Source organism: Anopheles moucheti, chromosome X (genome assembly GCF_943734755.1).
Source record: "Anopheles moucheti chromosome X, idAnoMoucSN_F20_07, whole genome shotgun sequence".
NCBI classification, from domain to species: domain Eukaryota; kingdom Metazoa; phylum Arthropoda; class Insecta; order Diptera; family Culicidae; genus Anopheles; species Anopheles moucheti.
In genome coordinates, this window is record NC_069142.1 from 2999061 (window position 1) to 3015601 (window position 16541).

Consider the following 16541-nt stretch of genomic DNA (forward strand, 5'->3'; position numbering starts at 1 on the left):
TGTACAAAATTCTGAGGCGTGTCTGTTTTGTCGCCAACTTCAACTGAAGGTTTTTTTCGGACGAGAATTCTACACCACGTTTTAAAGATTAATGGACATCAGATCTCAAAAATAGTACTGAATTTCTGTGTGCGATGTGCCCAATTTTCAACATAATCGTGTAATGTTACGTATAATAACAGGTAATTTTGTGCGAGAATTAAGGACAAACATTAATGTTGCTCTAGATACGGGTTCTTCAAACTGCGGCGGTAGTTTCAACCAATGCCGACTGAAAAGTTTGGAGACCCCTGCTCTAGCTGCAACCGGGCGGGCTCTATGAAGGCCGCCGATAACAGCACATTTACGTCAGAATCGCCTTCCCAATTTTAAGGAACTCAGAATATCTTCCTCCCTCTAGTTAGAATATCTGAGGCAGCCACTCAAACGAGTTTAAGATGTGAAAAGATATATTTTTATTCAATACCGATAGAACCTTTTGAGGTTTGAAGTGAAGATGTTCAATATATTCGAATCCACTATCCAAATACGATTGAATAACAACTACATCCGGCTTTTGCTATTCGAAGTTATGTTTATATAGAAGCTATACAACACATCTTCAGAAAAATCAAGTGCTTAGAATTACTTCACGAACTCTCGAGACAGAAATTGAATGAAAATTTGGCCCGAGATTTGAAAATTACCGCCTAGAAGGGGTCCAAATCGATGTCCATATATTTGTTGAGAATCGACATCATACAGAGCCAATCAAAGGGTCGATAGGTTTCCGGAAAATTCGGGAAGCTGAGAGTCCACAGATCAGTTTTTCCAAAAAAAAAAAGTCTTTTTAAAACGTTAAATAATCGTAAATTCTGATGCACTGCATCCTGCTAGAACACGTGACACTCATCTCCGTTATGCAGGCAACAACCCACATCAAAACCTAGATATAAATGTACGCCGCATAGAATTCGGCGTTTTCTAAGAATACCACGGAAAGTGTTCGCGTTGGGAGTACCCCCCCATAAAGCATTTCACGGTCGTTGCATTTGGGGAGCGTGGGATATCCATGTTGGATTCAGGAATGCTGCCACCATGTCTTGGAAAAACACCCTGGTCTTGCTGCACATCTTGTGGCTGCTACAACACACACAGCATCTCTCGTCTATAAAAAAAATGAATTTTTGACCACCGTGTGGCAAAAGAGGAAAATCTTTGCTCGACACAACCTCCACCTCCAACTGACAGAGAGTCAACATCAAGGCAACATCCTCAATAGAGAATATGAACACGCGGCAATGAGACAATGACATCATGTGCAGTGTACTCTGTACTCTGCAATATGGAATTGAATACCAAAACCCCACGAAACGGACACAAATGCAAACGGAACCTGCGAATTACGGTTGGTCTAAGCTAAAAGAACAATTTACGCTTACATTCACCCAGGAACTGTAGATACTCCATCATCCCGATCATATGGCCATGTCTGGAATTGGGCATTAAGTTCACACAATGTACTCAACTCTTGTGTGGTTTACCGGTTGATCTCTGGAGAAAATTATCGACCTTTCTACCACCCATGCATACAAGATCACTCTCCCAGACATACAGTGCAGCAGCGCCAAAATAGTCAGACATTCCACAAAGCCGTGTTGTGAGTGTGATCGATCGTGAGGTTGGTAGAATTGGTGGATGGAAGTTTGTTACGTTTGATAGAAGAGAGGCGTGTTACGTTGATGATGATGTTAACATGTGGGTGACTCCTGATGGATATCCTTGCTGTTTCACACTGCGTACAAGCTTAGCCCACTATAAAACTCACGGTTTCGATAACACCGGAAGGAATGGAGCAGAGGACCCTCGGCTAATTCCACGTTCACTTTGCATTGTTTCAACCACAACGAGATGCGAGACAACGGTATCACTTGCTGCGAATCCCAAACAGGGGGTCACTATGTATCACTGAACACCTCCAGAAACTAAACACCAAGCTACACCTCAGAATACCTCACAGGGGTCTCTGCGCACGATTAGCCTAGAGCAGATCAGATCTGACCGCGTGGCTCGGTTGGTTCGGCACGAGTCCTAACCCGTGACTGCGCACATCGCGTCAAAAGTTCGTCGGTGTCTGGGAGTTGGGTAAGTAAGCAACACGCAAACCACACGACCGCGACCATCGAGCGATGAGCGATCAATAAGCGATTGTCGCTGCATACCGTTTGCCTTTATACAGTACGGCACCCGACTACTGCCAGAGCCTGCCGGTGCCAGAGCGGCCAGTTTTGGATACACCGATGGCATCCTCCCCAATCGTAAACGTCAATCTCGGGGGCACAAGATGAACCCCCGCTAACACAGGACCAGCCCAGTCCCTTCCGCTATTTAATCAAACATTTGCTACCCTGCGTGTGAGTGTTTGTGCGAGGCGCGCAATAAACATAAAAAAACGCTTCGCGACTATAAAAACACATAATAACGCACGACTACTTCCTTTTTAAAGGGTTTTTTTTCTCGTTCTTTTGCGTCTAGAATTTTTTGCTCGTACTCTTATATTCCGTAAAGTCTTCCCACCTAGCCGCAATGTAAGGGAAGACATTTTCATACGTTTTCAATCTCCGTTCCATTGAGGAGGGTTTTCCCTGCTAAAGCCACCGTACTGGTAAGAGGTATGTTTGAAGGATACCAACAACAACAGAAAAAAAACATATTTAACTTCAAAAAAAGACGACATTCATTAAATGAGCTACACACACCCGCATCCATATAATACAACGGCGAAAGTTTACTCCCACGCTTGGTGGCGCTTTTAAACTCTTTGAAGAAAGAAGTATATACTGGGTGGGGGAAAAAAACCCCCTACATATCCGTAGATTCATCACAGCAGGGAGTGGATGTGAAAGGATGCGATGGTGATGTGCGCACTGTGTTACCGGCACGTTCTAGCGCATACCATTTACTTTAAATCGGTTTCACCAATCAGCGGAACGGAAGATGTTTAGTGAATCCCTGCCCCAAACACACACACATATACTGATATATATATATATATATATATATATACTAATGCCAGCAATTTTTCTCGCCATATTCGACAGGACAGCATTTCGAAGGGAAGTTGGGTATGATTTCGGCACATCGCAACATTCCTCTGCTCACATACCTGCTAAATGCAGTGCTCATGTTCCTTTTTCTCTACGGGAGGATGTTGGAACATGCGGTTAATGTAATTCAATTAAAATAAACTAATACAAATGCAATTTTACCATCCTGTCAATATTCTGCACGAACAAACATGTCAGTGACGTTAAGCTGTATGTAAGAGAACAAGGCGTCTGGCAGTGTGCAATATTTGTCAGATAAATCCTTTACGGAGGTCGCTGTTGACTCTTAATGTGCTGAAATAATGCATATTGGCAGGTGTATGTGTTTTTTTACATAGTTTCTTATACTGATGCTTATCACCATTGAGACTATCGTTGGCGTATAATTATAGACCACCACCACCATCAAATTTTCTTATTTCAATTGAAGGTATAATTTATGAAGAATTTGGCAATAATTGAAGGTGTAATTTACAATGTTAATAAAGAATAATTAAGAATAGAGAAATATTCCCCCACTCTCACATTTATCCTTCCCACTGATGCATACCTAGCTGCGTGCACCTTCAAAAAACCTTTTTGGAGGATGTTTTGCACGAAATTTTCGGCCCGTTGTATTATCCAAATGTCTTTGCTGGGTGAGATGAGGAATGGAATTATCACTCTGTTTATATTAGTAACACTATCTCTACATAAGAACAAATGCTCGATTATTCGCTTAAAAGCATATTAATTTTAAGTACAACAGTTGGGCGATTGTTGGTTAAGAAAGGATTTGAACGGAACTAAGACACACGCACTAGCTCAAATTAACAAAAGGCCACTACAACTTCACTCTCGACCTCCTAGAGCACTTTCTCGATGCGAATTAACAGTTTTACCTTTATTTTTTTCCTAAAAGGACCCGTTGCAAGTCCTTCACACGAACCGTTGAACGGAAAACCACATTTCGCTTTAATTTTTTAACCGTTTCGTTTCGTTAAATGTGCTGTTAGCCGTCACGAGTCTGCACTGGGTGCTCCGAGTGCACAGGACACGACACCGCTACCGTAACCGTTCTTGACGCAATAATGCAACATATCCAGTCCAGCAAACGGGCAGGCGGTCCGCCTGTGAAAGTGAAGATATTTTCACCCGAAAACCGGTCCTCTCTTTCATGCAAACAGTGTGAGCACTGTCCTACGCTCACCAGTGATCCCATTTTCCATTTGTGATCACATTCACAACTATCCTGGGCCGACTATCACGACCTAACGGTGATGTGCGCGTGCAGGATATGAAAGCGAGACAGAACAAATGCGGACCATCCGCCATTTTGTAGAAAGTAAGCACCGTCGGGGAAAAGTTTCGTTTGGCTCCACCTTTTTGTCAGCCCCATCGCGGAAATTTCCCCAACTTTCTCCAGCAAAAAACAACAACAAGACGAAGAATAGGGAAGTATAGGAGTGATGTCCTTCATGGCTGCGTTTGATGGCTTTCCCCATGCTGGCAAGGTGCGATAAGGATAACACGACGTTGGCTTGCAAGTTTATGCGTGCGCATGTTTTTCCATCGTTTTTTTTTGGCTTGTTGTTTGTTGCCCTAGGGTGGAAATATTCGACCGACAATAGGGAGAAAATTGTGTCCCAACGATGCCGACCTTCTGGCAATCAACAGGGCCGAATTGCAAACAGATGTTGGCCACGGAAAGGACAGCGCGGTATCTGCTTTCAGGGCGGCAGCGGTCGTAAACATGTTCATTTCGTCGCTACGCCCAATTTACCGGCAACTTCACCGGCACCTCAGCAACTTCGCTTGTGTTTCGATTTTAGTATAGCTGGAACAAGCTGATACGCCCGATTGTAAGACCTGTCCATGTGGGATTAAGTTACGCGTAAAAGGACGTTCATTTGTGAGTTTTTTTTTTTGAAGTTGTTATGTGTAAAAACCCTGCCAGACAGTGTGTCTAGATGGACGTGGAAGCTGTCCGATGGTCACGCATCATCACGCAACGAAATTTAGTGTCCCAGCTTTGGTGGTAGCTGCCGAATATATCTGTTAAACCTAATGTACCTTACAGCAGGGACAAGATCACACGATATTGAATGTAAGCTAACACTTTTGTTTGAACATTTTTGTAAAAGCGTTTTTTTTTTCGGGGCAATTTGATCGCCTAATTTGTGATGTTTCGAACGCGGACTGGTGTTACATACGGGTATAAACTGTTCTAGGGAAGTGTTGACACAAATGCTAACAAAATAATGATATGGACATGGATTATTAAAACTGTCATGGCAAACCCTGTAGTTAAATACAGTCATTTCCCGAATTACGCGACACTCGAGATTCCCATAACACGGGAAAAGACTGTACGTAATGAGTTTAGCAATTGCGATATTTTACAATCTGTTCAATTTGTGCAATTTACAAAAAAAACCCTTATCGTTTATTTAATATTTAGTTTTCCATATAGGTCATTTTTAATTTAACGCATTTTTTATGCAAAACGAATACGAACTCCTCGCTTGCGTTTTTTAATTGTGATGGAAGAGAAACCTTGAGGTTCATTTATCTTCCACGAATGCCACCTGCAGGTGTATCATCCCAGCAATGGTATGATCATCGGACCCAATTATCGAACTCATGCAGCTAAATAACAAGCCAACATCGGTGATCACTTCTCATCGAAAAGATTTCTATTAATTTCACCTAAATGATGGCGAGGAGGAGAGGGATACGTTCATAATTTTGCGGGGAAACAGGACGATAAACCATGGATGATTTACAGTGCAATAAAGCTATAATTTACTATGATTGGCCGTAAAATCTTCCCTCTTTGACAAACTTATATATATATATGGCCGGAAAGCGATATTGGTCCTGATACGCAATTGAAACCAAATGGCAGTTTAACCCTTCTTTTGATAAATTGAGAAATTCTTAGTATTGGATAAATTTAGGACGTTTAAGATGGGCACTGCCGATTATGCAGGAGACCTTTTCCGCAATAGTACCTAGTCCTAATGCACAGGAACTGGAATTCTAATCAAGGAAATAGTTTGTTTTGCAACCTCCAATGTCCAACGGTTTGCCAATTTGTTTATACATCTGAGCGAATGCTGAGATTTCCGCAAATTTTACGACAAAACCAATATATTGCGGATCCAACCGGGATGGTTGTCGGTGCAACAGTAGAAAGCTATTAATAGATGGAATGGTGTGTACAAACCTACGCAAAACCATTACCATCCCAACCAATTTCCTCCCATCGCTTGTTCATTATCGTTATATTTCTGCTTATTCTCGACCCGAACCAATCGAAACCGACCAGCGCACTTTACGAAAGCGCAAAGATACCAATTTGCTTTGCAGCTTTTTATTATTATTATTATCATTAAAGATACAACCCTAATAAACCTATTCAAACCAATAAGCAACGCTCGGGGTACAGATTTCCATTCCCGTACGCTTCTGCTCGCGAATTTTACGATCAAACAGAGAGCAAAACGTTACTTTACTGCATTTATTGCAACTGATGCAAAAAACATTAAAGTGTCCTCTCGAACGGGCACTGAAATTTTTTTTAATTAATAACTAAACCCGTTTAATGTCCCAGACCCTACAGGGGCGACAACTTGCAATGATTAGCGTGCCTGTTCGTATGCATCGCGGAATGAAACGAAACTGCTAATAAAGTGATCCTACATTAACTGGCCCACAAAATCCGGTACGGTTCGGCTGGTGTGCAACATCCAGCCGTACATAACCGAACCGGTAATGTTGTACTTACTTGTTCTGTTTTGCGGCATCTGATAGCTCATGCTGCTTTACGGGCGGCGATCACTTCCACGCCTGTTTGATTGTAGTGGTGATGGTGGATATATTGTACCCCGCTCCGGGGTGGGTGATCGAGGATCAATGGGTGGTTGAAATTTGGGTTGCAACCGTTCCGATCGGTTTGTTTGATGGTCGAGAGTAGCGATAGGATTGAGAAAGGCAGCATATCCACAGGTGACGATGTGCATGGAAATAAACAAAAAAGAAAATTTACATTCTGTTTAGTATGTCTTATATGTACCAAGTGTGTGTGGGTGGACGAACATTTAATCCAAATGGCATGAAAGTTTACAGTCCTTCTGGGAAAAGGGCCTTAAAATTGGAGTGGCTAGATATCTGAAGTAGAAAACTTCAATGGTTTGCATACAAAGCTTTTAATTCTCCTTGTTTTTCTTCAAATTTTGTACAAAAATATATTCTGAAGCTTGTTTTTAATAATTTTAAAACAAATTTAATCAATAGAGAATAAGTTATTTTGAATATTTTCAGACATTTAGTATAATAAATTTTACAACTAAATTGTTCACCAACAAACACTACGCAAAACAGCGCTGGACCGATGGAATATAATGGCTTAAATACGCGAGACAACTTTAGCACAAGTTGTCAAACAACCACTTAATGCAAGCAATTTTCAAAACAATTTCAAATGCGCGTACTTGACGACACCTCGAGGAGTTCTTCGAAGTTGTTGTGTGAATTGATACCGTCAAACAAAATACGATCACTATTTGTTGCAGCCTGACCCACAGTGCCCTTGCAATAAACAATTCTACAAGCCTGCAGTACGACAGCTCAAGCACTGACTGCCGGTTGCAACCACGGGTACTGCATCTTCGACCGTAGATCGTCGCAGCATTGCTAACACGTGTTGTCTCCGGTCTGTCCGGGCAGGTACATTTGGCACAGAGTTCAATTCCGCAACCTTCAAGATCATGTGTTCGAGAGCACCGTAAAGGTTCTGATCTTTACGTCTAGCCCGACGATTTTTATGGTGCTCAGACGGGACGAAAACAGAAACCGTTTGAAGGCCCATGAAAGCAACTCGTTTGACGATATGTGACGAGAAATGTGACCAACATATGTGCCAAGAACACAGGCAAATCCATGCACGAGGGTTTTTGAATGAGTGCAGCATCCAATCTTCAATGATGCGTCCAAACATATTCTCCCCTGCTTTGTTTTTACAGCTTCCAGTCTAGACGACAGAATATTTTTAGGTATAGAAGTGAATGTCCTGAGCGATTTCCGGTAAATATACCAGACGCAGGTATAGCAACTGCTGCGTCGCTTGCTTTGCAAAGCGATATCTGATGAACTTTGCATGACTCATTCCAGCCTTTTGGAAACGACAATGCTGTTACTCAGTACATGATGTTGCTCCATCACGAAACGAAACGTTATGAGTCATAAATTGAAATGATCATTCGTATTACAAGATCAACGCGAACAGATTTTTCGTTGCGTTGATGCGAAATTGCTGTTGCGATGGTAGCCACATAGACAATGGATCGCTTCTTCTCGATCGCACATTGCAAACACACACACACACCCACAACTCAGCACTCGTTAGCAAAAGGGACACATGGCCTATGCAGTCAACCCGGCAATAAATTCCTTCCATAGTCAAGTTTACATTCATTCAATCTTTTTTTTTTACGATCCCATACCCAATAACGCTGGTCCCTTCTGTTACGAGACGCGATCACAGCACTACCAAGAATAACTTCACGGACGGAGACCCAGCGGGCGGTTGTAAGGGATTTGCAAATCGCAAACACGGTGTATACGCGAAACCGGTTCGATCCGAACTAACCGTCAGCGAGCCCGTAGATCTCAGACGAACTTCCATTGTACGATCGGAGCGAGTCTTAATTCTACCTGGTCTGAGAATACCGACAGCATCTCTCCTCTCATCGTTTCAACGATTCCAGAGTTGCGTTGATTCGGGAGTTGCTTTGGTTTAGCATCGGTTGGTAGGGAAAGCGAATGTCACAATCTGCTTCCATCCACATCGTATTATTATCGTGATGATTTATTTTGTGCTCGGTATTTTATTACGGCTATTTACACGACAGGACCGGTTCAAAATCCCATCCGGACCAATCCCTTCCCCGTCACACAGAACCTGACTATTAAAGCCAGAATTTGCTGGCCTCTCTCGACTTCTTGTAGTTGTTGTGCCGGTAAAGAGGAAGACGGGGATTTCATTATTATTATTACATTTTGATGGCTCATTGCCGTATTATCATGGAAATTTCATTACTTCGATGGTAAAATATCACATGATATTTGGTAGTTTATATAGCTGTACACTTAAGCAACCTGCTTCACAATTTTTTTCTTTTTACTGCTCTAAAGAATTCTTGAATATCTCAGGCGATTGGAAGTGGTAGCATCTCTTAGGCTATTGTATGGTTTGTTAACATAGTTCTTATATACCATTGCTTATTCTCCACTCATAATGTGCTAGAGAAAAGTCTGTTGCAATAGTTTATTAAACCATTACCTGTTACCATCCGATCAAGCTATTGCCTAGAATACCCCGCACTACGCATCTTCCTACCGGTCATTCTATTGCTGTAAGCAGGTTTTGCAGAGGCACAAAAGAAATGCCGAAATAAGATTCTTTTTTCTACCCTTGTCCAACTTCTCCCACCGCCACCAACACCCTCCTCCAAGGGCTGTGTGGTTAGCAAAGGATTTTGACGAAAAAAAAAACACACGGGTGTACGAAACATAAGATGAAAAGCAAAACCCGAAGAAACAAACAGCAACAACAACAACATAGGTCACGGTCCCTCACACACGTGAATGGAATGCAACGCAGGTGCCAGAGAGTGCTAGAGGAGGTAAACAAAAGACGCGGCGAAATACGAGAATCTTCCAAGGGAAGAACGTTGCGAGGGAGCCCGCAAGGGCTGTATTGTTCAGTGGACATGTGCAGAACCCAAGCTTGTGGCTGGTGGATTTAACGATCATTCAGCAGCGTTTAAAAAAACATTCACAGTGGCGCCATCTACCGGGTGATAGCGATAATCAGCGAGCTGGAATAGCTAGAAGATTATTCATTCATCAGTTCTGGCCCGTTATTCAATACCCTTCGTCATTGTTCTTACTAGTGTGTGTTACTGATATGATGTCTAAAAATGTTGGACGAACTGTTACAAGTTCTCTTATCAAGTCTTTGCTCCGTTTTGTCTTTCTGTTCTAAGATATTATCATTATCTATGTGTGAAAGTCGACTAGCAAGAGATTGTTATTCAGAGGCCTTCTAATCATACGTAGCGCATACTATTTTTCAGTAATTTATGATGCAACATACACTGACATAATATTGGCATGTAACAGTTCTCGCCTTTTGTTTTCTTCAGCCTTAGTTCAGTTCTAACTCTACACCTCATCAGATAGATCAAATGCTCTGAAAAAAAGTTCTTATCATTATGATTACAGGGTTTGGCGATAGGTAGGTGTTCGTCAAACATTTATATTTTATATCTCAACTCTTGTATCCGCATGTGTGTAAACATCCCGGCAGAATTGGCATTCATTAAATTGTGCACTCTATCAATCTCACGCTTTTTCGTATTCGCTTGCGCGTTTTCATAAGTTAGGCACGCCATATCCCATCTATCGCTAAACCCTGTATATATGCCGGAGTAGGTTACTGTTTGTAAATGGACGATTTGTTTTCTTTTTTTTTGTCCCACTTACACCACTAAGCTAGCTGTTATCTGTTTCATGTTGATGTGTTATTTGTACAAACATCGGCAAGCGCAGCGAATGATCTACAACATGCGGACCACTGCTGTACTTCTTAGACGGCTGTTTACTGCTTGCTGCTCGCTTGGCATTATGCTGCGGTGAACAGAAAAGGATGCTAAAGGATGGGAGAGCTGTACGTTTCCCTACCAAAACTACCCAGCATGTGTGTATGTTGCTGGCCGCACCGCAATCTTTACACCTCGAGACATCTTTCTGCACCCTCTATCATCAACCTTCTATTACCGCTTGATTCGACACACCCTAGGCCCAAACAGGCCCGACAAAGAGGCACCTAGCTTGGCCACGCACACTAAAAGCAGGAGAAACAAGCATACATACACATGCAGGCGTTTTTTTTTTTTCATACAAGTTAGAATAAAATGCGTGGAGATTTTCTACAACCTACAATGCTTACAAACTTAACCAAGCCAATAACTTCCTAATCATTATGCTTTTTGTAATCGATTGATCGCCGATTGATTGATGGCTAGTGAATGAAATCAATGCAATGGACTAGTTTTGTGCCTTTGGAATCGTACGCATAGACAGCCTCTCCAGCCAGTGGTCGGCAAGAGTAAACAGTATTGTATTCTGTGAACCATTTTTTCAAAATTTTCTGACTTTTTATTATTCCAGAGATTTCATAGGTGAGTGAAATGTGTGAATTCCCTGAATGAAAGCCAATGTCTTTTACCAGAGTAAATTTATTTCTTCGCTAAATTTTATAAACAAACTACTCTGTGAGATCACATAAATATATAAATCTCTCAAAATGTTGACTGCTTGAATACTTGGCAACAATGTATTCATCAGTCCAATTCATGTAATTAAACAGTCCTAGAAATTCGTTATTCCAGTTTAGACATATTGTACAACTAACTTATCTAGATAAGTCTAAGATTGTCAATCAAATTAATGTACTTAATTCCCATAACTGCTCAAAAAATTCATTCTTCACAACTCTTTAATGCTGTTTCGAGTCTTATCGCTCTAAATAAACCTTCTATAAAATAGAACTTCGTGTCAGCAATTTGACGAGAAAATGACCAAATAAGTTAGCTACAGAAGAACGCCATGCTTATGTAGAGCATAATTTTCAAATTTTCACTAGGTTTTGCGAGCTTAGAGGTATTACATAAATTTTTTAAGATGGACCGTGGGGTTTTGACGGTTTCTCTTTGTTTTTACCTCCGGTATCAACTTACATATCACCTTATCTATATCGTATTCGTAACAGCTTTATTCTACATTTTAAGTTTATTTTAAAAAATTCAAGTTTACCGTTAATTGCATCTCAAAATTCTTGCTTCCCTATGCAGAACTCATCTTGTTTGCCCTCCACTGACTCTTACGCTATTGACAACTTTCATATCCACGAAAGCTATTGTTTCCCAAACTGTCCCTTTCTTACAACTAATCATCACGTTGTCTAGGTAAAGGTTCTAAACTCCGTTTTCACGTCTTCACGATAATGAAAAATCACGCACAAAGCTATCACAAAGCAGGGGTACGCGTCGCGCGGCAGCCATTTTGATTTGTTTACATTCATATACCACGGAAAGATGTTACAACCTCTCGTTATACGTTATGGGAGGGGGACGAAACTTGGGAGTGGGTGGAAATGATTTGTTCTGTAACGCCTTTTTCGACAATAAATATTTTGTATTAACTAGAATGAAAGTTTACATTTTTGATGTTGTTTTTCCCTCATGTTGGTAGGGTGAGTAAGATCTGGCCAGGTTTAGTAGTTCGAAATTCGGCCACCGCTAATTGTGGTGTCGCTACGTTATTTTATTGTGTATATGAATCAACATTGTGGTAAAATAACTAATATGGTGCTCAATTACGACACCAATTAAACATTTCAATTCTTTTTTTTGTATGATAAACCTGCACTATCGGCAGTAAATCTTTATAAGAAATTTTAAGTGTAATAAAAGCGAACGAGATGGATGGCTGCCTTATTCACTTGTCTCAATTTTATGCATTTTCTGCCCTGCGTGGCAACTACTTAACGCACACTAGCGCACGTTTGATTCCAAAACCCGTAAACCACGAGATAAAAAACTGAAGGCAATGATAACTGTCTTTCGGTCTTTTGAGGATGTTGTTTGGGGAATTGTTGACCGATGGAAATGGCAAAGATATTCGGACGTGCGTTGATTGATGCATTAATAATGTCATTTTGCGATATCCTTAAGAATTCTGGCTGTGAAATAAAGCCATGGACAAAATTGTCCATTCACACACACTCACAAAAGATATCTTTCTTTCTCGTTCTTCCTTGTGGTTTAAAGGCGATGTTTATTCGGTTGAACATTTCCCACTCCTCACACACTTTCAGTGGTTCTAATCGATTCACCTTCGCCTTCGATTGCTTGCTACAACTTTACCACTTCCCAGCTACCCTCGGCCACCCACAACCAAATGCATTTACAGCATGCACATACAATTGCATCGAATTGGGAGGGATTAATGCTGCCATGCATTTTATGCGAATCCCAATTACTCATCAGCAATAGGGCTGAAGGCACCTACCGTTTCCGAAGTGTTGATGGTTGATTGGCTGCTTAGAAAGAGGAAGAAACCACAGCTGCACTCACGGGACTTTTTATGGGATATATGCACTTTTCCACCCGTTCTTCTACACTTTAAACAATGTCTAATAATTGCTGCTCACGTTGTCCTAAAACAAACAAACAAACAAAAAAACGTACTCAACTTTGCTTTCACTCAGCTATCCTTTTAACAAAAATGTTTTTCTTGGTAGTGTGAACTACTTTTCTTGGTGTAAATTATCGTCTAAGACCGTACACTAAGTACAACACCAAAAAATCCTGCTTTATGTGAAATAAATGTACAAACACGCGCTCACACACACACACACGCACCCATGATCACTCACACAGGCACACACATCACACGTTCTCACACACATCACACACACGCACACATGTGAGCCGGGGGTGTATTTTTAACGCTTTCCCTTTGAATGACAAATTTTGAATGAAAATAGTATAATAAGCAATAAACACTAGCGATAATTCGACGGATAATTCGCAGCAAGCACAAACCAATATGCTAATTTGGTTGCCTTTTTTATTCCGTTGTTTATTCACCGAAATTCACGGCAGTGCGAACCGTGCACGAGCCATAGACAGTTGAGTTAGAAGCGCGATGGAAAGTGCACACTCAAAACGGGGCCTACCATACGAAGACGGATGGTGGAAAACTGGTTGCCCGTTTGGGAACGTTCACTGACTTATTCGCCGTGCTGGCCCCGGGGGCTGGAGAACTGTTTCAGAGTACGCTGTGTACCAGAGAGCCAGTGCAATCGAAACGAGACGGCATTCACGGAGAATGTGTATATTTTATCTTCTCATCCTTCAATACCAGAAAGGACAATAGAGCGAATGAACACGTTCGCCAAAACATGAGACAAAACATCTTACAATTGCACGCCACAAAAAATCTTTCTATTCTATCGCTTTAGATCTACGAGAGGGACAAAGAAGGGCAGAGAAAGAGATAGAGAGAGAGAGAGAAAGAACACTGAGAACAAGCGAGAGAGCCAAGCGCTTCTCTCTTGTTTTGTTTTATCTGCACCTGCTCAAGAAATGCCACACATCGTATTCTTCTTGCTATTATTCCTTACTACACTCTCATCGTAAATAGTACGGTTCAATCTCATTTTCAATTCTCGTACGCACGCACACACACCCGCAAACGCTTTTCATAAATCAAATCAACGGGAAAGCGGCACACAGAGGTACTTTCGATTAATAGATACCATGACGTCATTTGATACCGTAACGGAAGGTTAACTGACCGTGCTGTATTAACACTAGACCAATCGGATCAGTCGTTTTGATCACATTAATATTTGAACTTACCGTAATATTAATTTTACCGTATGTATGTATTTGCATTTTTCAATACAAACTTCTCAAAAAATTTATTCATGACTTAACTTCGCGGAAAAGAGAAAGCAGATTAAAACGCTTGTCCGTTCTGGTATTTATCTTATCTACGCGATGTCGTTACATAGGTAATTAAATAGCTATGCAATACTTCCAATACCCTACATGCAGTTTGCCTCCTTGAGGTAGTTATGAATTATCACATGTCTGGGAACAACTTTATACTTACTTATGTGGTATTGGGCAGCTGCAGGAGTCCCCTAAATCGCGTACGATCCTTCCTTCGAGTGAACCGTCGTCTGTTAATCTACCACTTCTTATGCCAATCCGCCGCTTCATCCCAATTCAGGTACATCACGCCTCCGTTATCCATGTGGACGACTACATCAGGAACCAGTACGCCTCCGAGACATGTACAATGTCTCAATTGATAATCCAGTTTAAGAGGAAGATGCTCAGAAGGACTTATGGCCCCGTATGTGTGGAGGGATAAAGGAGGAGCTCCTACGGACGGATAAACAGCAGTTGGTGTAACAAGTTAGACTTGTACAGTCCTTTCAGATCAGTATATCTCCATGATATGGCTATTAATGTAAGATGAAAGACTTCGTACTTTGCAACTATCTACATGCATTATTTCACACATTTTAATGAAATGTTTTATGTTACGAACTGCCTTGAACTTTATTAATACAATTGTTCTCCGAAATCCTTTAGTACATTCCCCAATCAGATCGATAATATCAGCATTTGTTCATAATTGGCACACATTATTCGAGACTAATTGCTTTGTGATGGTAACATTTCTAGAACATCCCTTAATCATTTAACGTCCCGCAACCAACATAAATATGAAATAACTTAAAGCACTGCATGTTTGGCCTTTTATGCAGCTAGTATGTTTAAAAAGGTATACTGATAGTTTTCTTACATAAATTTCTTATCAACATATTAAATTACGTATAAAAACGGAAGAAACAAAATCAACAACAAAAACCCCAACGATACCTCTCTTTACCTGAAACTAGTTGTCCCGCAAGTACTCGCGCAAATCATCCACTTTAAAGCGTGTTACGCATTCGTACACGCGGGATATGCCCAAATAGCCGGTTAAAAACATTAGCCCCACGATGGCCATCATTAAAAATACGCCAATGAGCAAACTTACTAGCATTACCGAAGCAGCTGTAATGAGTGCGCCTTCGATTAGCACAAAACCGGTGAAGGCCATCACCGCCGTGGTCATTGTAAAGAAGATGAACACCAGGAACGGCAGGGTGAAGGTGAATATCACGATGGCCACTGCAAGTGCCAGTATCGGGTATTGCTGTAGGCTAGCAAAAACAGCTTGAGCAATTTCCTGGAGCCTATACCGGGCAGCAGTTTCCGACACTGCCTTGTTGATGCGATGAACTGCAGCGAGGGAAAGGAACATTGGAGCAATTTCAATGCGGAGACACTCCGTGTTCAAACTTACGGTAAATTGAAGCTCTAGACAAAATGAAGCGCGCTAAATCTTCATTTCTTCTATGACGCCTTTCCATTTCCTTTGCTTTCTGTGATTCCGCACTCTCAGGATAGCTCTAAGACAGGGGAATTCAGAAATATTTAGTCGGGGAAGTGGTTTCACTTAATTCACGGAATAAATACCTGTGTTTCGATTCTATCGTCAATGGTGGATAATGGCATTCTTACGAACTGTGAAAATGGTAATGTTTTAACCACGAAATTTAAGTTTCAATTCCGCAAACACACCACTGAGATGGAGCGGCAAACAGAAAACATTGTTTTGACAGATGGTAATTTCAATGACCGAGCCGTTATGGATTTTTATCCTAGATCACCGTTTATAAAGTTAATAGAAGCAGTGATAACTTTGATTTTTGGATTGTTTGGAAAGGTTTGGATAATACATATTGAGCCATATTTTCCCTGTAACTAAAAATTAATTTTA

At 41.2% G+C, this 16541-nt stretch overlaps 2 protein-coding genes across 4 annotated transcripts in view; both read right to left on the reverse strand.

The window, feature by feature from the left end:
* Positions 1-13888, reverse strand: part of LOC128306427 (armadillo segment polarity protein) — a 34579-nt gene extending 20691 nt beyond the window's left edge. For both annotated transcript variants that reach the window (XR_008287589.1, XM_053043949.1), the window contains exons 1-3: positions 13787-13888; positions 13206-13353; positions 6856-6917 (exon numbers count right to left, since the gene is read on the reverse strand). Coding sequence is in view for 1 of the 2 variants with exons in the window: in XM_053043949.1 (XP_052899909.1) it covers positions 6856-6886 (31 nt within the window). In the remaining variant the exon portion in view is untranslated. The remainder of the gene's footprint in view (positions 1-6855; positions 6918-13205; positions 13354-13786) is intronic.
* Positions 13889-14887: 999 nt separating this feature from the next.
* LOC128307180 (uncharacterized) lies at positions 14888-16357 on the reverse strand. 2 transcript variants are annotated; one of them, XM_053044916.1, is made up of 4 exons: positions 16238-16357; positions 16065-16170; positions 15756-16000; positions 14888-15091 (listed from the first exon to the last, which is right to left on the reverse strand). In XM_053044916.1, exons 1-4 carry the CDS (start codon positions 16274-16276, stop codon positions 15053-15055), a joined length of 429 nt encoding a protein of 142 aa, XP_052900876.1. In that variant the 5' UTR covers positions 16277-16357; the 3' UTR covers positions 14888-15052. The 2 variants fall into 2 exon arrangements, with proteins under 2 accessions (XP_052900876.1, XP_052900875.1); XM_053044915.1 differs by lacking the exon at positions 14888-15091 and having other exon boundaries at positions 15258-16000.
* Positions 16358-16541: the final 184 nt, after the last annotated feature.